We start from the raw sequence: 27,738 nt of genomic DNA on the forward strand, positions 1-27,738 counted from the left end.
ATAATTAACCCATGGAATTCCTTGCCTTCAGAAGTTGTCTCATTACTGGAGGCTTTTAAGAAGAGATTGGACAGCCACTTGTCTGAAATGATATAGGATCTCTTCAAGCAGGGGGTCAGACTAGAAGACCTCCAAGATCCCTTGCAATTCTGTTATTCTATGTTCTATATATAATGATTCATCAGGCTAGAAATAGAGACTGTAAGTACTATTCCTCCCTTTGACATACTGTAGATCCAAGTGGGTGACTTTGGGTTAATCAGTCTTTTAATTCATGAATCACTTTTTAAAATGTTAACCAGAAAACTGCAAGGGGATGCCCAGGCAATAGCCAGGACTCAAGATTGATTCAAAAACTATTATATTTTGTATATATACAGTTGAATAATATGTAATATAGGTTTTTTTCCCAATGGAAACTTTGAAATGATAGAAGTTCCTTCCTAAGAAGGCATAACACTCCGATGAGTGTTAGGTAGCTCCTGAAAATTATTTTTCATTCTGAATTTCACTATTTCATTTTAATTTTTGTTACTTATATTAGCTTTAGTTGTGAGGATATGCTTTTTGCAATGATTTCAGACTCAAATTAGAACAAATTAGAATGAAAAAGTTTAATGGAAGCCATAGGGATAAAAATCAAATTGAAGTAGTGCAAATAAGACCTCATTTGTTCCATTTACAAAATGGAGCTTCCCTCTAGCTGTGTTCCCCTGGCTTGTTGTATTGGGGATTGTGTAACTGTGAGTATGTATTTATACAAAGTTTGCTCTAATTTTTCTTAGGATCTTGCAGCTAGTCAGTCGCAAAGGGATATGGCATGGGTGAAGAAGGTTGGAGATGACCAGTAAGTGCCACTCTTATTAGTAGATGTTTACTGGGGTGGAATTGCCTGGATATTCAAGTGCCAAAGTTTCAACTTGTGAAATCAGATGTATTGAGATTTGATTGACCAAGATAATCTTGTCCATTGTAAAGCTCCAATTCTAAGAGGTTAATAATGGTTGGTGCTTATTAAAGGAGCTGGAAGTGCCAGAGAGATTCCAAGAAGTTAGTGATGTGAATATATGTGGTGGATTCACTTAATTATTCAGGACATTTACATTTATATATTGCCTTTCTTTCTGAGAATATCTCTCCAGCATAAAAAGAAACAATTAAACAAATTCCTTGTGTGCCCGTTCACATTTGGTGAAAAAGAATTCTATTCCATTCCATTCCATTCTCTGGAGATCTATGAAGGCTTTAAGTATAATGACAGGTCTCTAAAATACCAATTCCTCAAATATTGCTCTTCAAAGTATGTGCTAGTTATCAATCAAAGCAAAGCAGCATTTAGCTGCTTTGATCCTTAAGGATGTAACTCATGCCAATATCTGGATAATTAACATACTGCAGCTAAGCAAAAATAAAAGGATTTTTAAAAATATTTTAAAGAATAAGCTGCTTATTACAGGAGACCCAAAGATGCTTTTCAAGAGGCAACTATCTGGTTTTTCGCTTCTCATCCAAGAAGCTTTTTCAGCTGTGACTAGATAGTGGGGAATGGAAGGATTAATACTCCTTGTAGACAGCTGGTCATTTGCATTTTTTTAGAGATTAATTGAAGTCGTTGAGGTTTATCTGTGTTGTCAGGGTCACCTGAGTGATGCAAATGGGTATAGAGCCGTGATGGCGAACTTATGGCACACGTGCCACAGGTGGCACACAGAGTCATTTGTGCTGACACATGAGCCCCAGCCAAACTTACCTCACTGTGCATCTGCATGCCTCCCAGCTGGGAGGCCAAAAAACAGGCTCGTTTCATCACTTCCGGTATTTCCAGAAATACAGGAAGTGACAAAATGGGCCCATTTTTCAGGCTCCAAAAGCTGCAGAGGCTTCCCTCGAGCCTCTGGGAGCCGAAAAAGGCCTCAACAGACCAAAAATCAGCTGGGAGGCACACGCATGTCCAGTGCAGGTAAGGGCAGGGGGGATCGCGCACGTATGTGCAGGGGGCAGGCCCCTCCCATATGCATTGCCTTCTGGGTGCTGTGCACGCATGCAATTTTCAGCATAGGAGCCCAAAAAGGTTAGCCATCACTGGTATAGAGCCTTCTTGGAACTGTTGAAATGACTGTTTTGTAGACTGGAAGTAGATTATGTCACAGCCCTCCCCTTGGTTGAGAGAGGACTTTTCAATTTTGACAAAGATGGCCTCTTTGACCCCTCTTTCAAATCACTCAGGTGACCCCGATGACACGGATAAACCTCCAGATGGTCATAATGATTCACTAAAATAATACAGATTACCAGCTGTCTGCAAGGAGTATAAATCCTTCCAGTCAGAGCTGAAGCAGCTTCTTGGATGAGAAGCGAAACGTCTTCAAAGAAAAAACAAAATCCAGTTGCCTCTTGAAAAAGCATCTTTGGAACAACCATGACCTGGATGACTGAGAATTTCCATAGACATATTACAGGGGAAGTCCAGAGATTCTTATTTATACTATATGGGATAATTAATTCAACCAAAAATGCTGTAATGGTTTTGTAAACAAAGAGCTGTGAAAGTTTGAAATATCTATTTCTTTATAAATAGCTCTTTGAAGAATTGACAAGATTATTTCATAATGGCTTCTATATCTTTTCTGCAACAAATTTACTTATTTGAACTTTCACATCCTTGGAAATTTATTCTTTTAGTGTCTCACTCACCAGCTAGGTGAAGCAATCTAACTGTATATTAGATAAATTTTATAATGCCTAAGCAGAACAATGATGGGTACAAATCTTAACTTTAAAAAAGTTGTATCTGAAAACGAGCAAGTAACATTTTTCCGGTATTGTCTGATATTGACTTCAATCAGTCAATCAATCTTGAGCTAAGGAATTCAAAGTCCAATTTCATAGCAAAAGAACAGATTTGAAATTCTAGGCATTTTAAGATTTAGGTAGGTTTAATGGATACCAAATCTCTTATCTTGCTCCATATGCTATTAATCAACACATCAGCAAGAATATCAGTGTCGTAATCAGCAACTGCCTTGTAAAAGGGCACAAGACAGTAATTATTTCCTGTCATTTTTCCTGTCATTTTAACAATTCCTCTTCCCGTTTATTCTATTGGTTTTATTTATGTGTCTGTTTGATTTATATTGTTGCCCATTTCACACAAATGATTCTGGTCTATTTACAAGATTAAAACAAATATATCCACCAAATAACCCTTTGCCATCCAAAGATAAACTGTTAAATCACATCACTGTCAATAGGAACAGAACTCACCTAACCCTTGACCCAAATGGCCAAAGTATCAGTGTCTTTTGTGTAAGGTTAACAGGATTGTAATAATATACCAAAGTTTTCATAAAATTGCAGCCTGTTAAAAATGTCACAATAACCGTGTTACCTTTTAAATGACCATGAAAGCCTGTGGTTTTTATTGTAGCAACAGCACATCAAGTTTTCTGGCTCTGGAAATTCATAGAATTGAAACAGCACCCTGTATTTTCCAAAACTAGATCTCCTTATGCCCTTAATTGATAAACTAACAAAGTGATTATCGCAAAAGTTTTTTGGGGGTAAGTGTTTTCTGGAAAAGCAAACAATTCCACTAAAACTTATGCTGTAAAAGTTTCTTTGCAACAGGGTGAATGGTTTTGCTATTGCAAGCCAACAATAAGCCATTTGAAAGTTTGGAGACATTCTGGGAGTGATTTCAGTTAGTTACACCATATTTCTCATTTGATACTAGTGTCTTCTAATAGTAATTTCATATAACATTGAAAAACAGATGTATGTTTAATCAGTGAAAGTCCAGCACCTCATACTGTGCTTTTTTAAAACTAGGCACACAATTCTTAAGAATAGTATTGTTTGAACGTACAAAAGAAAGGATAAAGCACAACTATAATAATGTAAAACAAGAAATAAACAAGAAACCCTCCAAAAAAAAGAATTAAAAAGTACATATTAAAATACATACAAAAATCACTATCTTTACAAATATCAGGTTAAACTTTAACCATACTAAATATTCATGAATGAAGGCAAATATATGTGGATAATGTTGCAGGATCCAATCTGGACAGGTCACCAGGACCAAAGATTTTGTCTTCCGACTTGTGCCCATCTTCAGGGAACTTCTCCTGAATATGAAATATTGTTGCTTAATTTTTTTAATTTAGTGATAATAGGACTATTAATACATGGAGAATGAAGACATAACTTCAATGCATGATTTTAAATCTGGTGTAGCAGATACTTTACATCTAAGTAAAATGATATTTTTGCTTATGCTTCATACATGATTAATCTAGAGATTTTCATGAACCAATATGTAATCAAATGTTTGGGATACAGTATACTTTGGTAAAGCACTTAATTTTCAATCATTTGTTTCTCTTAGTATATTAAGCCAAAATGGGAAAACTAAGCAACAAATTCAATACTTATGCGTCAGTGTTCCCTCTGCCATATTGCATTTTTGAACGTACTAAAGTTGATAGCCAGGCCTTTGTAAACATCTTCTGGAGTGTGCAGAAAATACCCAAAGATTATTTTTGAATTGTATTTTAATGCCACACAATTTCATAGTCTTTAAGTAGCCCATTAATTTGTTTAAAAAAAGTTTCTTGCAATTTACTTACTCTGTGTACTATACGTTATATTGTATGTGTATGTGAAAGTAATACTTATCATTTGTTTATAAAAAATAAATTATGTATCTGGAATTACCCAATGTTCTGTCTCATGGTAATAAAAATCTATGAATTTCTAATGTTGCTAATAAATCCACTCCCAATGGACTAGGGAATAAATATTTTAATTGAATGTATTGCTATTCAGCAATTTTGGACAATTCAGATTGCAACATTTGCAGAATTGTAGTCTGTGGCTATTTCCCACAGAAAGACCAATCAAATTTAAATTACTTTTCCAACCTCATACAATCATGTTTTGCAACCATTAATTCTGAAAAAATAGCTCACTGTTAGTCAAACCAGGAACCCGGCCAGGAAACTGAAGGGTTCAAACAGTATTTAATTGGAGATCATTTAAATCTCTTAATTTCCACTAGAAAACAGAGGTCAAAATATTAGCCAGTTGACAGTTGAGAATCAAGAAAAATCCCACAGAAATTGTCTCAGTATCTTATCAATGTGTTTAAATTATTTGACAAGTATTAAAATAGGATACTTCCCAAGGGTTTCTGTTAATTTGAATTAACATTCATCAGAAAGTCCAGCAAGTCTATATGGAATTATGGCTCGTCACACAATCAGCCAGATGTTCAGATTGCATTTGGCTTTTTTTTGTCTACCTATCAAGTCCTTCTCAAGGACCTGGGATAGGCAGATGTGGATTATTGTGGAATTATTAATAACAACAACAACAACAACAATTATTATTATTATTATTATTATTATTATTATTATTATTATTATTATTATTATTATTATTATTATTATTTGCCATGTAGGCTCATAAGATGTTCAGCTGTCTATCATTGTTAATATTATGTTGAGATTTGCTTTACCTATTAGCATGTTGAACCTGGTAGAGGCTTTGGGAGAAGTGAGGTTTTGGCTTTTGCTTTTTTTAAAAAAAATCTAGCATCTTGATTTGCATGTTCTTTTTAATTAATCAAGGTCTGACAAGGGAAAGATTACAGAAAAGGGGTGTGAAGTGTGAATTTAAAATGTGTCAAAGAGAGCTGCTGTAACACCTTCCTTGCTCTTTATTTGTGCTGAGTGAGAAGAAAGGCCTCTGAGCCATAGATTTCTAAACTCTGCATGGAAGCATGAAGGGAAAACAGAGGTCCATGGTTTTAAAGGAACTGTAAGTACATTGGCTCTGTTCTTCCACAGCTCTATAAAATAGAACAACTTAGTCATCTGCCTGATTCAGCTGAAATCTAGTTCAGAGAATAACTTAGGGTTTGAAAATAGTCATGCTGTCCTTTCCTATTCCTTACTTTTTTCCTTCTGTTGGATCTAGGCTTAGTTCAATTTGTACGGTTTCCTTGCCATATTTATATAGATAACCTCTGGCTTATTATTAAAAACTGCATTAATGCATACTTTTAATGGAGATACTTTTGTACAGTGTCACAAGCTTGTTGTTTCAGTTTGATATCCAAAGTCAATTTACCAATTAAAGCCCAACCCATCACTGATAACTTTTGCCCACCAATTAGAGGTAGCAAAATCTGTGCACTCTAACACCCTCCTGAGCATTTGTTCACTAGTATCTGGTTCCTGCTATGACTTGCTTCCTCCCCTCAAAACCAAGCAACAACTGGCATGGCTGTTTTCTTTAAGGTGATACCTGTGGCCTTGAAGGTGAATAGGAAGGTGCACATAAATGATGAGAGTGGGTGTGGGTGTAGAAGAATATGTGCATATGTATAAGTAAGAGAGGAAAAAAACAATCATGGGATAACAATGAAGAAAGCCAAACGATAGGGAAATATGAAAGAAAATGAGGTAAAAGGATGAGCAGAGCGAACTGGTGCCTTTTGCTCATATTCATTCTTTCTGAGTAAATATGTAATCCAGTAATTTTAGTCTTTATATAATTTTTTGTAAATATTCAAATCATTTCCTATTTGACCATTGACATTTTCCCCAAAATAATTGAGCTGGTACTACTTATGATCGAAGAGTGTCAAAGGAAGAAAAAGATAAAGATGCAGGAGGAATCTAAAAAATTATTGGGGAAGATTTGAATTGGAGACTTCCAACATATCCACTTAATTATGTACATTTGGGCTGTACATAAAGCACATGGGACATATTTTTATCTGACTGGCCTTCATCTGTTCTGTTCTCTGAGATAGATAGATAGATAGATAGATAGATAGATAGATAGAGAGAGAGAGAGAGAGAGAGAGAGAGAGAGAGAGAGAGAGAGATAGATAGATAGATAGATAGATAGATAGATAGATAGATAGATATAGACATAATATTTGGTGGAAATTTCTTTCACAAGGTAGAAAAAGTACTCATTATTTATTAGTTTGTTATAACAATTTTTATTCCCATATTTACCAAAAAAAGTAACATTTTAACTACCTTATAAATAGGTTATATGTCTTTGGATGTCTGATGCTGTGGTAAAGACTAATTTTGAACAGCTGTAGCAAATTCAGGACACTTACGTTTATAGAAATCTAATCTGTAATCTAAAGCAATATAAATTCAAGAAGGGCACACTGTAGCTGGTCCGTTTGTTCTTTTCACCTCTTACTGCTATTGCTTGACAACTATTTTATAAGGAGCTTGATTAAAAATCCAGTTTCCTCCATTCTGTAATATTCACTGGTGAAGGGGAAAAGGAGGCCCTGCCAAAAATACAAATACTACTTTGTACTTTCCTATATCACTGGTATCAGTGACATGGTGCTACTTTTTAACCTGGTGGTTTGTCTGAAAAAGTCTCTCTGTGACCTGGTAAATACGTTCATCATCACTTAATGTTTAGTATAGTTGCACTGGAGAAAAAATAATTTTAGAAACACTAGAAAAAAAGCACCAGGGTAGAAGCTAGGAGACTATGAGTTCTAGTCCTACTTCAGGCATAAAAGCCAGCTAGATGACTTTGCCTTAGTCTCTCTTTCTCTCTCTCTCTCTCCCTCTCTCCCCTCCTCTCTCTCTCCCTCCTCCCCCCCCCCTCTTTCTTTCTTCTTAATTTACCATGCAGGATTGTTGTTATGGAGAAGCTTGGAAGAGGGCGAAATATTAGGCATGTTTGCACCCATGAGTTATGTATAAAAATAATAAAGGTGTTATATAAATAACATAAATAAATAAACAAGTACATAAATAAACAGCAAACAGATGTAAGATACTAAAAATTGATTTTTTTAAAAAAGGGATGGTTTTTTTTAAAAGATGAAAAGACCTGCAATAATAAAAGGCTGATATAAGGTATCAAAAAGATTACACAATAGTATGTTTTATAGTTTAGACGTAGAAGAACCTAGTGAGAGCCAGATGATTGAGACACCAGGCTAGAAAACAGGAGAATTGTGAGGTTTTGTTCCGCCATAGATATGAAAGCCATTCTCTGTCAGCCCAAATCACCTCACAGAGTTGTTCCGAAGAAAATGGGGAGAGGAAGGTAGAAAGAAATATTAGATTCACTGCCTTGAGTTACTCATAAGAAAAATAAAGGGAAGATAAAAATAAATAATTTTTGTGGACTATGATATAACAATTACTGAAATAACTGTTGCTTGATCTTGAAACTGATCAACAGATCAGTTTGACACAGTCTTTGCTTAGCAGTTTCAGTTCTTGTTAACAGAAACTTGTTAAATTGATTTATGTTAAGAGTTAATATATGTAGATCTTTCTTTTCTAGTTCTTCTCATTGAACTAGCCTAAACTCAAACTAAACTGCAGTTCATACTACTGTGCCTGAGATTTCTACCATTTTGTTTACTAATACCAACATGTACAAAATATAATTTTCCCACATTGCATAAAGTGTGAAGGGACATTCCTTGACATTAGGCAATGTTCAAATAGATCACCTGTGTACCAAAACAAAAATCAAGGAGATAAAGTGTGGATTGATCATGGCATTCGAGAGAGCAGTTAATAAAGGAGGGTTTATTTGCTGATGGCTGAAATAATTTTTGTTTTCCTTTAGCTCTGTTTTCCAAATAGCGATGTAATGTAAGATTATAAAAGGAAGACACCTGTAGGACCTTGTATGTTAGAGGAAATGGACTATTTTCCTAATGTTTGTATTATTGCAAGATTGCTTTTCCCATAGTGCCCTCAGCTGCCTACATGCCTAGTCAATTTTCCCAGTTTGGCCGAATAGTCGTGCTGGCTGTAAATAATGGTTATTATAGCCTAACAACAACAAAAAAAATACAAACGTTTGAGGATTACCATGGTGAGGATTAAATCTATCACTTGTACAAGCCTTCCAGAACTGAATTTTATATTTCATCAGCTCTTAGCCCAAGGAATCCAGGGTAATGATTATTTTTGAGATACAGTTTAAAGAGAATGTAATCTAAGTTTACTTTGGATGTCAGACTGACCCAGGCATGGTGAAGTTCATAACACAATACATGCTGTATGGAGTGGATATCACTAAGTTCCTTTCATCACTAGCCACAATTGACTCATTCTATGGTGATTGGATTCATTACTCTAAACCATGATTGATAGTCACAGGTTATTTGATGAACAATAAAAGATTATTTGGTTTTGTTCCAAACCAAGGAAAAAAAGGACTCTTTCTGATGTTAAGAAACAAAAGAAATAATTAGAGGGACAATTTTAAATATTGGTTGCCTACAATTTGCAGATGTTTATTTTCATTTTATTGGATATAAAAATTACAGTGCCAGTTCAGAATTCTAGAGTTCTAGCATTCTGGTTGCAATAGCACTGTGACAAGTGGTTTATGAAGATAGGTCAATAGATAAAGACTGTCAGATTATAATTGATGGTTATGTTCCTCATTTCTTAGTGATATGTCATATATGGAGAGTGAGGATTCCCTGGGAAATGAAGGGTTTTATTTACTATGATGGACATAGTGTCCATGAATATAATTGTCTCAGCTTTCCTATATCTATCTGATCTATCTCACAGAGACACATACATAGAGTACCTGTTTGTAATTCTTTAAGACAGCCATTGACCTTCCACCAAAAGCTGTAGACAAAAGAGATGAAGAAGAGTGTTGTCAGATCTGAAATACATACACCATCCCCTTTTTATGTCTAAACTTCTCTCTGTTAATTTTTCTGAGAGCATAGTAGTACAGGGTGCTATGAAACTTATATCTGTAAAAGCATTATGATAGCTCATTCATTAATGGCAGTGAAAAGTTGATTTGTCCAGAGATATTAACATGTTCTGAATTAATGTGGTGACCTAATATAAACATACAAATACACCTAATATAAACATACAAGTAGATTTAATTAAGAACCAATTTTCTGAACTCAAGAGGGTGAAGAAAAGTGGAAAAGAACAAAAATATACACTATAGACCATGCCAGTCCTTGAGAAGAAGAAACAGTCTTTTTTACTTTCTTGTAATCGGTGTTCTTGTAACTGCAGTTCCGTTTCTTGTCAATTATGCTTTTTCATCGCTTGGCAGTAGAATGTATTATTTTTTTTAGGTGCCAATTTCTTTCATTTTGTTCTTTTGAACTTCTTGAACTAGTCACTTCGCTCCCAAACCTTACCACAAAGAGGCGGAGAGAATTATTAGTTTTAATCATGTTCTCCTCATTCATTGTCTTTTTCTTCCTTTCATTTCTCTTTTTGGAAAATAAAAATGCAAAGTTGGGAGGGAGGGAGAGAGATTTACTGAGCATAGTGGAGACGAACTAATGATGCTGCAATTGCCAGCTTAAAACAAACACATCCGTTCTGCTTCTTTACATGTGAGTGGAAATAGTAAATTTCCATTTAGTTTTATTTAGGCTACTTTTAATAAGATTGCTATTCTAAAACAGTACAGAATGTCAAATTATCACTAAATTGCACAAATAAAGAATGCAATCCTGTAAGTAAAAGTAAATTATATTGATCACAATCATCTTATTTTCAAGTAAGTGAGCATAAGAGTGCTCTTAAAATATTTTTAATCAGACAAGGTTGTATTTAGAAAAAAAGAGTGAATGAAACTGTCACCAGTGATTTGAAATACTTTTCAAAACCTAATTTCTTTTTGACAGCAGCATGAGTGGAAGAGGAAACTGGGCAGATCCCATATGTATTGCACCCCCTAATTTGGATGCTAGCCCACGGGAAGATATTCCTTTGATGTATTTAAAGGAGATCTATGTAGTAGAATTTATTACTGTTAGAAATCCAGATAAATCTCCATTTTTTGCTAATTGAAGCCCAAGAAATAATAATTTATATATTGGATCTTGTGCTGGAATGTTTGCTTTATGTTTGTTTTTCTAGTGGGACGATAATCCTTATGCCATGGTCAAATTGTTAGCTTTTAAATATAATTTAAATTTAAATATAATTTGTGCATATGGCAGATGGTTTCATCCTCAATGGTTGAGTGTGGCATAAAATCTACATATTTAATTTATGTTGGACGTTGGACATTATACTGAAAGGGCAATAATTTATGAAAATCAATAATAAAAATACAAATAAAGTAGCTCGTATGTAGCTTTTGAAACTCTTTTTAAAATGTAGAAAATGGCAAACTCCAAAGCATAAAGCTTAATAATCAAAAGCCTAAGAAATGCTTTGGTGGAGTACCAGAAATGTAAGATAGCTTTTCATATTCCATTAGAACTGAGTCTACAATTTAATTGAAGACTTCCAATTTCAATCTAACTAAAATTCACTGTAATGCTTGGCAACACTGCTGTAAGAGATTGATGTGGTAAAACAATAGGACTATTTTTATGAATAAAACCCAACCATTTAAACCTATCTTTTTAGAACTCTAGCAATATTAAACTGCAATAGAGATTTGATTTTATATCTATATTTATTTATTATACAACCTTAGGATAAATAGGAATACATTTTTAAAAAACCCTTACAATTAAAAAAAATAAAACCTAGTTTTCCTCTGTTGTTGAATTGAATTGTCTACACATATTTAAAAACAAAAATATTGTAAGATCATTTCTTGAAAGGTCCATGAATTTGGAAGATATGCCAAACAATTTAGCTATTATCAAGCAAACATAGAAATTACAATTTTTCTCTTGTGGGGATGGAGGAGGCAGGCAGGATATAAGTTTGATAAATGTTCATTTTAATTGATGTTTAATATATTTTAAGTCATCCTCCGTGCGCTAAAACATGGAGTAGAAATAAATAAACTGATAATGTTATGCAATATGCAGTATGCAGTATGCAATTGCACATATCTACACTTCTGGAAATTACACTCATAAATGGGTTGCAGATATCCAGAAACACTAAATGACTATTAGTGGTCATCTGCATATTTGCAGCCCAAATACAGAATGCCTATGCAGCCCCAATACATTTGACAAGCACCAGATTTGGAAGGTTAGTTTGACTGAACGCCCAAATGACATTTTTCCCCCACCTCCTCCTCCTCCTCCCTCTAATCATTATGGGACATGATAGTCAGGGAAAAAAACTGCAGAATTTTCTTTAAAATAAATGGAGACTGCACAAAAAACATTGTTCATTTTTATGGGGGTTTTGTCAAAAAATTTCCTGCAACCCACAGAAGTGCAATAAAAAGAGACTTGACTCATAAATACTTCCTCTTTCATTTTCTCTTGGGCTCTGGGCTACTCTGAGTCCAAGGAAAATAAAAATCCATTGATAAAAACTTCTGGGGCAGTTTTCATCTTGTACTCAGTTGCAATCCTGTCTTGATGCAGAGGTGGTAAATTCAAAGAACTATTTAAAAAAAACCCTTTTAATGATAAGTGTAGCTAACAACTTCTGGAAAACTGAAGATTGCTCACTTAAGTTCTAAAAGATATGTCAAACCCTAAATTCAGTTTCCACAGTGTTCAAGGAGAATTTTGCAAGCTACTTCCGAAATCAAATTATATTCCGACATAACTTCCTATTTTGGGGAAGATCTGTTTTTTTGGAAGTGGCACAGGAGATTTACACAGTGTTTCCAATATCTGCCCTTTGAATTGTGCTCTGCAAATTACAGCATATCTGCTTTGCAGAAGTATTTTTCCGATCTTTCTTCAATCTCTTGTGTAGAGATTGGTGAACTCAAGTTATTTTGTTACTTCACTGAACAAAATTAAAAAGAAAAAATAATTTTAAAGATTAGCAAATCCATGGAGTAAAGTGTTTTTCATAATTAAATGTTATTGCATGGCATATTATATCACAGCTACAGCAAAGAAACAGTGGTAAACTTTGGTTCTTATAGAGTATACTTCATTTAAAAATGTGCTCCAGTTATCAAGCTTATAGTGCCATGGTATATGTGTATTGATTGTTTTTATTTATTTATTTATATTTAGTTTGTCAAACATGTACAAGATAACAAGTATAAGTAGGGACATAAACAGGAACAAAGGAAGTAAATACAGATAAATGGGATAGTAAGAGAGGGACAGTAGGCACACTGGTGCACTTATGCACGTCCCTTAAGGACCTCTTAAGAATGAGGTGAGGTTCACGGTAGCTAATTTGAGATTGAAGCTGCAAGGATTTGAGGCTGTAACAATGGAGTCAGATAAGGCATTCCAAGCGTTGACTACTCTGTTGCTGAAGTCATATTTTCTACAATTGACTTTGGAGCGGTTTACCTTGAGTTCGTATCGGTTGTTTGCCTGTGTATTATTGTGATTGAGGCTGAAGAAGTCATTGACAGGCAAGATCTTATAGCAGACAATTTTGTGAACTATGCTTAGATCACACCACAAGCGCCGCAGTTCCAGATTGTCCAGGACCAACATTTCGAACATGGAGACATAGGGAATTCTATTGTGAGTGGAGTAGTGGAGTACTTTTCTCGAGAAATACCTCTGAACCCGTTCAATTATGTTAATGTCCAATATATAGTGCAGGTTCCAGGCAGATGAGCTGAATTCGAGAATTGGTCTGGGAAAAGTTTTGTATGTCCTAGTTAACAATTCAATGTTGCGGGAGAAGAAGCTTTGCCAAATAAGGTTAATAATTCTTAAAGCCTTTTTGGCAATGCTGTTACAGTGAGCTCTGGGGCTTAGATCGTTTGAGATAAGTACTCCTAGGTCCTAGGTAGCATGAGGGTCGTCTACGAGATCGCTTCCGCCTAACTTGTATTTGGTGTTCTGATTTTTTTTTTTTGTAATGGTATATATGTGTTAATTGTAACACACATGATTGTATCTCTCTGTGATTTTTTTCACCAAAACTTGTTTTCATTTTGCAATTTTCTTTTTCTGTTATGAGTTCACCAACATAGTTGTGCTACTTTAAAAAGAAAACTGCACGTAATAATATTACTTGGGTGGGTATTTCTTTCTGCCCTGTTTTCTGCACCATTTCAATGTAAGGTTTTGGTTTCATTCCAAAAGTACAGTGGCTTATTACTCTGCTTGGACTTTAAAAACAATTTTTTGGGTTCAGAGTAGGTCCAGGGATAGCATAAGGAAAGCAGCTTGACTTGGTCAAGGAAAGCCAAGCCCATAAAATAAGCAGAGAGCTCATAGTAATGAAAACATCTAAAGCAACATCTGAGATCTGGGATTATACAGATAATCTTTATTCTGATCACATTTTATATCGACTTGCCTGGTTTTGTTACATAAAACCAACACGAGCACTTAAGAACTGTTTTTTTCCCATAAAGTTTTCAATATATTTGTCTAATAAAAGGTGTAGGGTTGCTTATGAGTTATTATTTATTTGAAATGCATACTTTTAGTTGAATATTGAAACATGTAATCTAAATTTAAATGTAAGAATTTTGGGGAATATTTTTTTTAAAAAACCACCAATTGATATAGAAATAAGATGAACCAAATTTAAGGTTGAAAACAACAGAACATCTCACATGAGTATTTCCTTGATTGTGCAATTTGGAGCACTATCAATTTAGACGATGGCAAGATATCCAAGGCTGCAAGTGAATTATGAGATAGCAGTACTTGCTCACAGCACGTTCTTTCTTTTTATGGACTGCTTTTGAAAGTGATTGGAACACATGTTTCTTGGATTAAGTTAATATATTCCTGTTGGTAATCTTAGCCTTCAAATCACAGAAATTTAGATCCAGTTTTGAAGCTCTAAATTTTCTTGTACTACTTTCATTATTTTTTTAGGAACATACAACAAAGTCCATAGTGGTCCTCATTTCTAAAATAAGATCATATATAATCTCAGTGGTCATTGTCCCACTGACAACCTTAGCTGTTAAATATATCACATGTGCGAAAGCTTAAAAATAGCACTCTTAACTATATGTGACAAATAAAGGTTTTGTGGCTCCATTCATTCTCAGCCTTTTTTAAAGGGTGGTACTTCAGTTCTGCCTTACTGTTTCCTCTCCCACAATACTCTGCCCATTCATCCGCCCTGAGTTGGCAGATAACACTGTGGTTTCTGCTCTCTTGTTTGATTGTGTATAGTTGGTCTTGTTTATGAGGTATACTTTTTTTCCTTCCGCAATAACTGAGGACTTAGAATTTTTCTAGCCACCTAGAAGCCACAAAGAAACCCTTGTGTTCCACTGCATAATTGGGGAGAATAGAGGAGATTTAGGAAAGAGAGATATAAAATTGGGGGAAGAGAGTATTATAGATTACTCAGTGTTTTCTTAGCCCCGTAGGGACTCCAGTTGCATGCTTAGAAAATAAAAATGACAATGTGTACATGTGCAGAAAAAGGCAAACATCAATTTGGGCTGAAAAAAACATGTCTCTGTGTTTGGGCGCACATATGTTTTTGTATATGTGTGAGTGGCATAGAGCAATCTTGCATTAAAGATGTTATTTACCTTGCCATACATAGTCTGTATGACAACCATCTGAGAAGTAGCAATAATGCCAAAGATGTCTACAGAAAAGGTAGCCTGTTCCACTTCTAACCCATGGGACATCTACTGATTACTCGTATTTCCAGGCTGGTTATTTCGGTCAGTTATAAAATTCTGACCTTTTTCTTACCTCTGGATAAAATATGTTGAACTTTCTTAAATTCTGACATATTCTGTGTGTGGAATTTTTCTGTGAGTGATATTAATTATAGTTCTTAGGACCCAGGGGGGAAAAAAAGTGGGGCATATTCAATGGCATTTTCCTTTCCATTTTATTGCTACTATTAATGGTTGCCTTTTTATGTATTGATGATAATATTGTCGGTTATATTTTCTTGGACTTTTAAATACTGATTTGTTATATGTTAATAGTCTTTTAAATATCTCTTCTACAAGTCGTCTGGAATTTTGCAGTCCAAGGCAGACTACTCTTAACTTGAATGGCGAATCATCCATGGGAGAGGGGGATATGATTGAGTTGTATTATGTCATGGATGGCAGGGAGAAATTGGGGAGGTTTTCCTTCTCTCAAAGTGGCAGAACCTGAGTAGGAACCACAGTAAGAGAAACAAACAGGTGCCTTCTGCATGTGGGCACCTCAAAGGCATCTTTGTAAGAAACAAAATACTGGATATCTCTGTGACCTGATCCAATAAGACAACTTCTAGGTTCTTATTGATGCCAACTGGCCATTAAGAAAGTACCTTACACTCATTATCAGCAATTAATTACATACACGAAAAACAGTTAACTTAAGATAGTCTTTCCCATTCTGGTGTCCCTCAGATGTGCTGGAGTACATTCTTGACCATTCTAAGAAATATTAGAATTGTAATTTTAAGATGTTGAGAGTGTACTATATTGGAGGAAAGGTGGTTGAATGGTTGTTCCAAAGTATTTATTGAAGTTTTTCTTTTCCTCAGAAGAAGGGAAAGACAGTTTTTGAAATCTGTTCCAGCTAGATCCCCCACTTTCTTCATACAGGACTTGGTCATCATTATCTGCTCAAGGGGGTGAATGGATTCATGAACCAAAAGAGAGGAAGGCAGGCGGAAACAAAATGGAGAAGTGTGCTCAGTGTGATTCTTCTTCCCTTGTGCCTAGTACTATTTTCACCAACAGCTCTCCTCAGAGGGCCCTGAAGAAGAGAATGTAAGGGAGGCAACAGCTTCCATGTCTCTTCCTCTGGCATCAGATTCCCAAGGAATAAGGGCAGCTATTTTTTCTAGGAACATATTGTTTTTTGTGTTTTGATTTATGACTATTGATTTGATCGATAAGTTGTTTTGGTAGGGATTGATCCTGAAAGCTGCAATAGGAGGAATGATGATAGATAATAGGGGGGGTTTGGTACTCTGTTCAAAATCAAGACAGTTGATTTTAATTTGATGATCCTTTCATCAGGCTATGTGGCATTTTATTAGAGTACAAGGAGGCAACTTTCCCCTATAAATGTTAAAAGCCTAGTAATATGCATCAAATCATTTACAGAACAGGGCAAGAGTGAAATCTCTTTCTATCTCTCTTTTGATCTAGTCCCAGGCTGGTTTTCCCACATTTTGAAAACAGGTAGTTCTTGGTAGAAAAAATAGGATATAAAGAGAGGCAAAATTATAAAAATGTGTTGGCCAAGAATGACCTCTTTTTGATGGTTATCATATGCAAGGTCAAGAGGCAGTGAAAGTTTTGAAATAGACAGTTAAATTAGATCTGGAAAGCAGACTGAAAAGGAGCACAGGTCAGCTAGTCCCTGTCTGGTATCTTCGGGGGTGGGTGGGTGATGAGGCAGGCCAAATGAAAAATGCCAGGGCACAATGCCTCACTGCAAGTTCTGCCCCCTTTGTATGGGTGCTGTGTTGTAATGTGCATGCAGGTATTTTAAAAGGAAGGCTGCTTGCATTTGAAACAGCATACTTCTTTCATTTTGGCTTTTGTGGATGACTTTGTATAATATTTTTATTTAAGTTACTTGCAATAATGCTATCATTAAAGTATCAATGAAAGCTGGCATAAGTAAATTTTATGTGGATCAACCCTGGTTTGTTCTGATTTATTTATTTCGGGCACTCTTCCTTAAGCAAAGGGAAAATAATCTCACAAATCTCCTAAAAATTGGATATAAACAAATGGAGCAACAATGGAAGACAGGTCAAACTAATTTTAATTCTTGTCTTGCAGCTACTGTTATAAGTAGTTTAATGTTTTTCTTTCTACTGCTTTATCATATTTATTTTTCACTGAGTAAGGCAACATGATTATATTGATGAATACATTTTCTACTTCATTATACATCATACACATTAAACATTTTCCATTTTTACTAAATATAAATCCATGTAAAATGTTAATCTGTTCATTCTATACTGCATAAACTATACCAATCCTTAGTCTATAGTGAGTATGAACCAAAAACCAGTTAAGTCCTTTTTATGAACAAAACCTTTCATCTACATTATCGAAAACCATAAGGAATAGAAACTTAGAAAAGAATGAAATATACATTTTTTCTGATTATATTCTGAGGTTTCATTTGTACACAAATAGAGATGCTGTTCATTGCTTGTTTGAATTTTAATCTTTATGCGTATTTCCTCTTGAGGTTACTAATTCTTGAGATTAGGGTAATGAAAATAATGATGATAATGTCAATCTTTGTGGGAAATGTTCAGAATAAAAAGATGAACTAAGCACTGAAAACCATTGCTCAAACATTGTTTAAAAAATAAAAGGGGCTATTTAATTAATTAGTTTAATTATAGGAAAGTTCCTCCAGGAAGATCAGAGATGATTTCCATATAGTGGTTTTCATTTTATTTCATTCTGAATAAGCTCATTTTCTGGGTTTGCATATTATATTTAACCATAAACTAAGTAAACAACAGGATTTTCACACAATATATTAAACTACAAAATATTAAATATGGATAAAATCAAGCAAGCTTCATGTGCTATGCAAGTATAACTGTTGCCCCTTTAAACATTTTATGTGAACAAATATTTTTTTTTTATTATGGAATTAAATATATTAATCATTGGGCTTTTCTGTGTAATGTTTTGATATGATTTAAAAGTTCCCATATTAAATATGGATTCTTACTGTAGTGAATTTGTTTAAAAAATAATAATTTAGAAAATGTATTTTAACATTTTTAAAAAAACGAATGAGTGGATTTTGAGATATATAGCTGTGGTTTGATGATAAAGAACTAAAAGAAAAGATGTGCTTTTTGAGATATTTTGAATTAAAAATTCAAATAGGTGATTTTTTTTCTTAACTGAGAGCAATATAGTGAAGCATTACAAAAGTAAGTTAATATGGCGATCTAAAATATGTCTTTACAAACAGGACTGTGACATTGGTAGCAAACAGTCCCATGAAATAAAGTTTATTTTGACATATACTCTCTTCACAAGAATCCAGTTCGTCTGCTATCTTAACTGTATTTATTTAACATAAGTCAAGGAATTTTAATAAAGACTATAGGCTAAGTTTTAAAGAAGTATTGATGGTCACCTTGTTTTTTAACAACTGAAAGATTTTACTTGTATTATGGCAAGATTTTATTTTAACTGTAGAGGTATGTAACTTTTTTTTGATTGTAGACGGTTTGCTTGTTTGCTTCTTTGTTTATTTGTTGAATTTATAGTTCCCTGTTTCTGTTTGCATTAACACTCAAAACATAAGCCAAACATGGTTACAACAATTAAACTTAAATACAAAATATAAAATTTAGCAATAACATCAGTACAAGTGAAATAAAATAATAAATAATAAAATAAAAGTTAAAACTAAATGAAAGGCAACATGTTGTTTTTGAGTGGAATATAGGAGACCATACTGTAAATATTGCATTAGATTATTTAAAGCAGGAGTCCCAAATTCCTGGTCTGTGGACCAGAACTCGTCTGTGGCATGCCAGAAACCGGTCCACCAGGGGTGAAATTCAAAATTTTCCCCTACTGGGTCTGTGGGCGTGGCTTGGTATAATAGTAATAGCAACCAGGGGTGATTTTTTTACCGATTCAGATTGTCCCTACACAACTCCTGAGCCAGGCCAAGGTGGTTGAATTTCATCCCTGTGGTCCATGCAAACAAGGAAGCCCATCTACAGGATGTAGGCAGCACATGAAACCACACCCTTCAGAAAAACTACAGAAAAACTTTTTGTCCATGGAATCGGTCCTTGCTGCCCAAAAGGTTAGCGACCTTTGATTAAAAGGAATAGTTTAGATAAGCATAAAAATAGCTGTTATTATCCAAGATAAATTATTCACTTCAAATGACATTAATCAGAATATCAGAGAGAATGGTAATAAACTGTTAGTAAATTTATATGGAGTGAGGAAAAATCCAGAGGTAATCAAGCATTTTACAATAATCTAAAGAGAAGAAAATTAAAATTAAATTAATATAGCATTATATATTTCATATTGGTGCATGAAATTTAAATAAATTAAATACTACTATTTGACTCTTCTCCCTATGTTAAATGATGGTCCCTTTCTACCCCAATAAAATTAACAGTTATGGGACAATTTTTGTTGCAACTCTTAGAGACCCACACAAACCTTTTAGAAACCATGTAAAGCGCCTTCTCAGTTTATAAATTTATCATGTTTCTTTGATCTGGGTTTGCCAGTATATTTATGACCAAGCTACAAAACAGATATAGCAAAAGCAAGTTATATAGCAAGTTGTGTTGCATCAAATTACATATACATAAATATGTAGTATTTTAATATTCTTTATTTTTGGTTTTCTGATTCTGATTTTATCAAATTTGTCATGTACAGATAGATCTTTTATGTTATAACATAAGCATATTTTTCTAGGCCATTGAGATAGCTTTATACCTTTCTCTAAAAAGAACAATCAAAGTAGTCTTTGTTAATTGGAGATTAGCAGATACTGATTGGCTCAAAAACATCTGGTAAATGAATGGATATTTGAGTCTCTTCCACAGACCATTTTTGAGGGATTAGCTAAACATATTGCATTCATAATTATGTTAATATATTTCTGCATAATTTGCTTTTTTAAATATCTTCAGAAATTATAACAAATACTATATACAGCATCTTCCTAGCTCATCTCAAAGGCACTAGACTGAAGTTAGCTACCAAAGAGAGAGAGTCACAGAATGAAAACGGCTGCAGCTAAATTAATGAATGAATTGGTAGAGATGATATGAGCAAATGTTTACATGACCATAGACTGTATGAGGAAAGAAGCAGCTATTTAATTTAATTTAATTCTTCTTCACAATGTTGGCATGAGGAAAAAGTGCAGTTCCTTCTTGCTCCTGAAGGAATAAGCAATCTGATCAGGCCATAAATTAGTCATTTTGAAATTGTTGTTTTCCAGATATTTAGGCTATACCTACCAGTGAGGATACTGATTCTGGTCCATCATATCTAAGATGATCAGCCTTACAGCTGAAACCCCATAAAATCCAGACACTTGAAATCATAACATTTATGCCTATTTTGTTTGCTCTTTAAAAAAAAAAAGACTGAAGTCTTCTTAAGTGAGGGGACTCATACCTATTGTTAAATCTGGGAAGATGGGTCCAAGAATGGAGACAAGACAGACAGCAACAACAGCTCTTTATTAGTGACTTCAGATCTGAGCGAAATATCCCAGCCGCAGCAGCCCCTTATATAGGGTTGGCTGCGGCTAGGCAGCCAATGACTGCGATTTGAGGTTGCCGCGCTTGGCTGGGCCAATCGCGGCAGCCCGTTTACTAGCCAATCGGATCAGTCTGAGGTGACCAATCATGATCCGCTATTAGCAGGCCAATCAGAGTTGCAGGCTTTTGAGCCTGCTAGTCCGGAACACCCCTCCCCTCTCAGTTCCGTTTAAGGGGCGGGGTTATGTAGTCTCGCAGGTAGGCGGGTCTTCGCACCTGTCTACCTGACTTGCGTAATTCCAATTGTCCGTGTTCAATTTCGGGTTCAGACGGACTGCTTGCTGGATCTATCTGGAACGGTGAACCAGTGCCATAGTTATGACTCTCCTCTGGTGACCTCGGGGTGATTGAGTCATCAGCTTCGTTGCTACTGCTATGGCTCCCCGGGCTCGCTGAACCTGCTTGGCTGCTGCTTCTAGGTGAAGTGTTCATTTGCCCAGGCTCAACTACAGTTGGAAAGTATTGTAAGCTATGATGTGGTGATCTTCGGTTAGTTCTGGTGGGACAGATGTTGGTTCTATTACAGGATTCACGGCTTCCCCTCCCCCCCTGGTGTCGTTCAGCCCTACCATTCGTTCAGCCCTACCATTCGCCACTGGATGAGCCGGCGATGTCAGTGCGTGTCGGATGCCCCAGTATGCTAGGTATTGTTCGAAGGCTAAGGCAGTAAATTGGGGGCCATTGTCGGACACCAGGACATCGGGTAGGCCATGTGTTGCAAAGAGTCTGTTCAATTTCTTGATGACTGCATCTGTAGTGGTTGTTTTCATTTTATTAACCTTGAGCCAGTTAGAATATGCGTCAACTGTTATTAGGAAAGTGTGTCCTTTAGTAGGTCCCGCAAAGTCAATATGAATATGTGACCAGGGACCTCTGAGTGTTTCCCATTCTGCTGGTGGAGCTTTTGGTGGGGCCGAGCGGGTTTCTTGGCATCTGTTACAGGAGGTGACCCAGGTTTCAATTTGTTTGTCCATACCTGGCCACCAGGCGTAACTCCTCACCAGTGCTTTCATACGCACAATGCCCGGGTGTCCATCATGTAGCATTTGTAGGACCTTTTTTTTGTAGTTTAGCTGGTATGACCACTCGGTCTCCCCATAATAGGCACCCTCTTTGTGAGAAAAGTTCTGTTCGTCTGTTTTTGAAGGGTTTAAAGGTTTCCTTGGGCTCGTTTTCTGGCCATCCCCTCTCCACCCAGCCAAGAACTCGTGCCAAACATGAGTCTTTTTTGGTTTCAAGGGTGATGTCCTGTGCAGTTAGTGGTGGTGAGGGAATTGTCTCAATTTGTAGTATTGGTAACGTGGGAGCTGGGTCATCTTGCAGTTCAGGTAGTGGAGAGCGGCTCAAGGCGTCTGCGTGGGGAATAGATTTTCCAGGGCGATGCCTTAGTTGATAGTCGTAGGCAGCTAGGAACTCCGACCACCGTGTCATTCTGGGGGATAGAATGTGTGGAGTAGGTTTGTCGCCTGCCAGGATGCCAAGTAATGGTTTATGATCTGTGATGATGGAAAATGATCTCCCATATACATATTCGTGGAACCTTTTGATTGCAGATACAATTGCAAGGGCTTCCTTGTCTAAGTGGCTATAGTTTCTTTCTGTTTTTGACAAGGTTCTCGAAAAAAATGCAATTGGTGCCTCGGTACCGTTTGGTAGGATGTGGCTCAGGATGGCCCCCACCCCAAAAGGTGAGGCGTCACAAGTAACAGTCAATGGGAGTGTTTCGTTATATTGTATGAGCACTGCATCTGAAGTGAGAAGGTCTTTTACTTGTTGGAAAGCATGTTCCTCCCGTCATCCCCAAATCCAGGAGGCCCTTTTATCGAGGAGTCTATGAAGGGGTTCAGCAACGGTCGCCTTCTGGGGTAGAAAAATGTTATAAAAGTTAATGAGTCCCAGGAAGGCTTGAAGGTCTGTTTTGTTTTTGGGTCTTGGGGCATTTTTGATGGCTGCCAATTTCTTTTCTGTAGGGTGAATTCCTTGTTTGTCAAGGAGGTAGCCAAGAAATCCAACCCTTTCTGTGCATAACTGGCACTTTTCCTTTTTAACCTTGAGGCCAGCATCTTTGAACCTTTGTAGGACTGTTCTGAGGCATTTCTCTAAATGATTCTTTGTTGGGGCGGCTATTAACACATCATCAAAATAGGGCACGACCCCTTTTATGCCCTGCAATAGTCTCTCCATCAGGCTTTGAAAAATGCCCGGTGCTACGCTGACTCCAAACTGGAGCCTGTTACATTTGAATGCGCCTTGATGTGTAACTATAGTTTGGGCTTCGGCGGTTTCGGCATCAACTGGCAGCTATTGATAAGCTTGGGCCAGATCAAGTTTTGCGAATATTCTGCCACCCCCAAGTGAATGTAGGAGATGCTGAACGACTGGTATTGGATAGGCGCTCTGCTGCAGTGCGTGATTGAGGGTGGCCTTGTAGTCTCCACAGATTCTCAAGGACCCGTCAGGCTTTATGGGGGTGACAATTGGTGTCTCCCATCGGGCATGATCAATGGGCTCTAACACGCCTTGTGCAATTAATTTGTCCAGTTGCTCATCAATTTTGGGTTTGAGAGCAAAGGGAACTCAGCGTGGTTTTAGGCGAATGGGCACAATGTCAGGGCGGAGATTAAATGAAATAGGGGACCCTTTGTACTTGCCTAAATTTTCGCTGAAAACTTATCGGAAATCTTGGACGAGGGCCGCTTCCCAGTCATCATCTTCGGTATGGTGGATGCCAGCCATTCCGATTCCTAATGGCGTGAACTACTGAAGGCCTAGTAGGCTTGGTCAGTCTCTATCAACAATGGTGAGTGGTAGTATTGTAGTATGTCCCTTGAAAGAGACCTGGAAATGGCTGGTGCCCGTGACTGGAATCCGGTTGCCTTGGTAATCTTTTAGTATGAGTCTCTGACTGCTGAGATCTTGGCGGCGGATGTTGGGAATCAGTTGTTTGAGGGTTTTCCAGGATACCATGGATAGGGAAGACCCGGAGTCTATTCCATGATGCACGGTTTATTTTTGATGGTGACTTCTACACGGATTTTCTTTGTATCTAGTGATGAAGCGTGGCCGATGGTGATGGTCTGATGAGCCTCTTCTCGTCTGGGTACGCCAGTAAACCTTCGGGGTCTGTTGTACTGGTTCCACTGGTTGCTAGGGTGGTCCCTCTGCATGGTGGGGTTGCCATCGGTTCTTTTCGGGCTGTTCCCTCTCCGTCTGGGGCTGGAGCCTCTTTTATTTCTGCATACCTTAGCAATATGTCCTCGTTTTTCACAAAAACGACAGATGGTATCTAGGAATCTGCATTCGGATCGTGGGTGGTTTCCACCGCATCTGGCACATTGGTAGTTCAATTTATGACCCCGCTGGTCTGGTTGCTCATGTTCTGACCGGAGTCTGTGGACTTCTTCCTCCTCACTGTCTGAGGCGGATTCAACATCTTCATGATGGGTGGCCGATGTGTATTTGTCTGAAGGCTTCCCAGCATCGTTGGTGGGTTGGCAGTTGGCCCCACTGGTTCGGCGCATTCGTGCTGCTGATTTACGAGTGGCTTCAGCTGCAGTAGTGTCTGCTATGGAATCTGCAAGGGAAATGTCTCCTTTGGCCATGATCTTGCTTTGGACAGTTGGATCTCTCAGGCCAAGGACAATTCGGTCTCTCATGGCTTCTTCTAGATTGGCGAAGCCACATAATCCACCCAGGTTTCTCAGGTCAGCCACGAAATCCCCGATGCTCTCACCTTCACGCTGATCCCTCTGGTAAAACTCGTGCCTGCGAATGAGAGTCGGTACTGCTGGGGCGTAATGGTTGCGAAGGATGGGAGCAAGGGTATCCCAGTCCATCGTTTTGACTTCAGCCGGTTTCGCAAGTGCTTTAGCCATTTTAAAAACGGCAGGTCCGCAATGCGTTAGAAAGACTGCTCGTTTCTTGCTGGGCGTGGCATCTTTAAGGTTGTTGGACTCCAGGAACATTTGAAATCTGTCCATATATGAGTCCTAGTCCTCGCTGGCTGGATTGAAAGGGGCAGGTGGTATAGCACTGCTGGCCATGTCACCGATGTTTGCGCTGTGTCAGCCACATGCTCCTTCAGCTTCAGCGAGTGTTCAGTAGGCTTCGTTGTCTCCGAATCCCATCCTCGTCGCCAGTGTTAAATCTGGGAGGATGGGTCCAAGAACGGAGACAAGACTCAGATAGCAACAACAGCTCTTTATTAGTGACTTCAGATCTGAGCAAAATATCCCAGCCGCAGCAGCCCCTTATATAGGGTTGGCTGCGGCTAGTAGTTAATGACTGCCTAGCCACAGCTAGGCAGTCATTTGAGTTTGCCGCACTTGGCTGGGCTAATCGCGGCAGCCCATTTACTAGCCAGTCGGATCAGTCTGAGGTGACCAATCACGATCCGCTATTAGCGGGCTAATCAGAGTTGCAGGCTTTCGAGCCTGCTAGTCCGGAACACCTATCTTGGCATACAATATCATATACATGTATCAGTAGTGGTAGTCCTTTACTTACTATCACAACTGAGCCCAAATTTTCTGTTGCTCACTTTAAGCCTATCCAAACAAACAAATGTTCAGCCAGTTTGGAGTAATAATTAAGCATCAGGCTAGAAACCAGGAGATTGTGAATTCTAGTCCTGCTTTAAGCATGAAACCAGGTGGGTGACTTAATCAGTCAGTAATTTTCTCTTAGCTCTAGGAAGGAAGCAAAAACAAATCACTTCTGAAAATTCTTGCTAACAAAACTGTAGGGATTTGCCCAAGCAGTCTCTGAGAATTGGACACAGCTGAACAGAAGAATGTCCATAGACTTTGAACAGAATAAAAAAAATTCAAACAATCCAGCAATTTTATGCATAGATGCAACAGCAGAAGGATTCAAATATGCATAATCACAAAATACATAACTTACAACTTACATAGCTTACAACTTGCAGAATTCTTTGCAATTGCATGCTGGTTGTGGAATTCTAGGACTATAAAGTCATATCCCTGGCAGATACCATGGTTGTGGAAAACTGCCATGGAAGAATTGTTTCTTCAAAATCTTTCTGCCATATCAGTAGTGTGGGAAGAATAATACTGACCCAGTTTAAAGGGCTTTGGTAAGGACTATAAGAGACCTGGTACAACATATATATCTATTTTACATCAATGATTTTCTGGATTGGGGCCTTGACATGCAAACATAGTGGTTTCATTAGTCTCTAGGTAAAATTTAACTTAACCAAGCATGTAACTAAACCACATAGTTGTGCTAGTGGTTGCAGTTGAGGACACAAAACCACAATTGTTGCAGTTCTACTCCCTTCATTTGGCATTAGTACTTAAGGTTTATTTTTCCTGTTGTAATCATGAGAATCAGGAACTTATTTTCTTCTTATTTGTGTATTTTAAAAAAATCTCATCTTTAAAAATATCAAGTGGGTACAGCAGATGAATGAGTGAGAATAAAAGAGGAAGGTGAAAAAGGATTCATATTTCAGCAGACTTGCATGCAAAATATATATATATTCCATTATTATTATTATTGTATTGCCAACTTTTCTCTTAACCAGATTTCCTGGTTTTTGCACAGTACAATCAGCTACAATGTCTTGGTGAAGAAAGTTGTAACCTCCAGGGTTTCACCCTGTCGTTCTCCTATCAATCTCAGTTATTAATAAGCAGCACAAAAATTCTCAAGAGAGTTTAATCTTCTTACTTCTCTGTATCTTCCGGCTTCAACAAAGAAATATAGATGCACAAAATAAACAGAATAAATTGCCATTATTAAAGAAATTAAAAATTCAAGCTGGAATTAACTAGGTATCTTGCAATTGTCAACAATCAAAACAGACTATTAACTCCAACAGTCAAAACTGAAACAAAAAGAAATCCACAGCAAATAAACTAAACAAAAAGTTTTCCAGGGAGTGAGAGCAAAATTACCAAACACTATTTTGTGAAATAGTGGTTGAAAGTCTCTATGGAAAGTAATTAAGGAGTCAGTCTAATTTCAGCTGGGTGGCCGTTCCAAAGGGCTAGTGCTATCACTGAGAAGAAGTTCCTTCTAGCCTCAGCACCGCTTATTGCCTAAATATGGGGGATCATGAGCTGATTATCCTGGAAAAATCAGGTAGGTTGAGTACCTTTGTTGGTGAATTAGTATTCAGAGCAGCAGAGTTAGGATTAGTGAACTCTAAACAAGGCTGTTGGATGACAGCCTGCCAGTCAATAGATAAGGAGACATCATTGCCTTGCCCAGCCTGATCTTGGTTGTACAGGCCAGATCTGTCTGGCCATCATCAAGTTATGGGTGGAGAAAGTTTTGTTACAGTAGGACTCAGAATTGACCAGAAGTACCTTGAAGCTGCTCTATCACCTTGATCCCAAGATAGCATTTCAAATTGGAGATCCCACATCTCCCCTGGAAGGCTTACCTCGTATCATATATTCTGCTGAGTTACGGAGAGCCTTGTAATTACTGAGGTTGTAACAAATAGAGGAAGGGAAGTTAACAATTTCCTCCTTTGGGGTGGACCTAATTAAAAAAAAAATCATCCAAAACTTGTTTCGTAGCCTTCCAAAACGGGCTACAAATGGAAATTGTC

At 37.0% G+C, this 27,738-nt stretch overlaps 1 protein-coding gene across 4 annotated transcripts in view; it reads left to right on the plus strand.

The window, feature by feature from the left end:
• TBKBP1 (TBK1 binding protein 1) overlaps positions 1-27,738 on the plus strand; it is a 75,310-nt gene that overhangs the window by 40,134 nt on the left and 7,438 nt on the right. For all 4 annotated transcript variants that reach the window (XM_026710845.2, XM_087917827.1, XM_087917825.1 and 1 more), the window contains exon 7: positions 786-847. In XM_026710845.2, coding sequence (XP_026566630.1) covers positions 786-847 — 62 coding nt within the window. The remainder of the gene's footprint in view (positions 1-785; positions 848-27,738) is intronic.

This window comes from Pseudonaja textilis, chromosome Z (genome assembly GCF_049901715.1).
Source record: "Pseudonaja textilis isolate UNSWEBS1 chromosome Z, rPseTex1.2, whole genome shotgun sequence".
Lineage (NCBI taxonomy): Eukaryota > Metazoa > Chordata > Lepidosauria > Squamata > Elapidae > Pseudonaja > Pseudonaja textilis.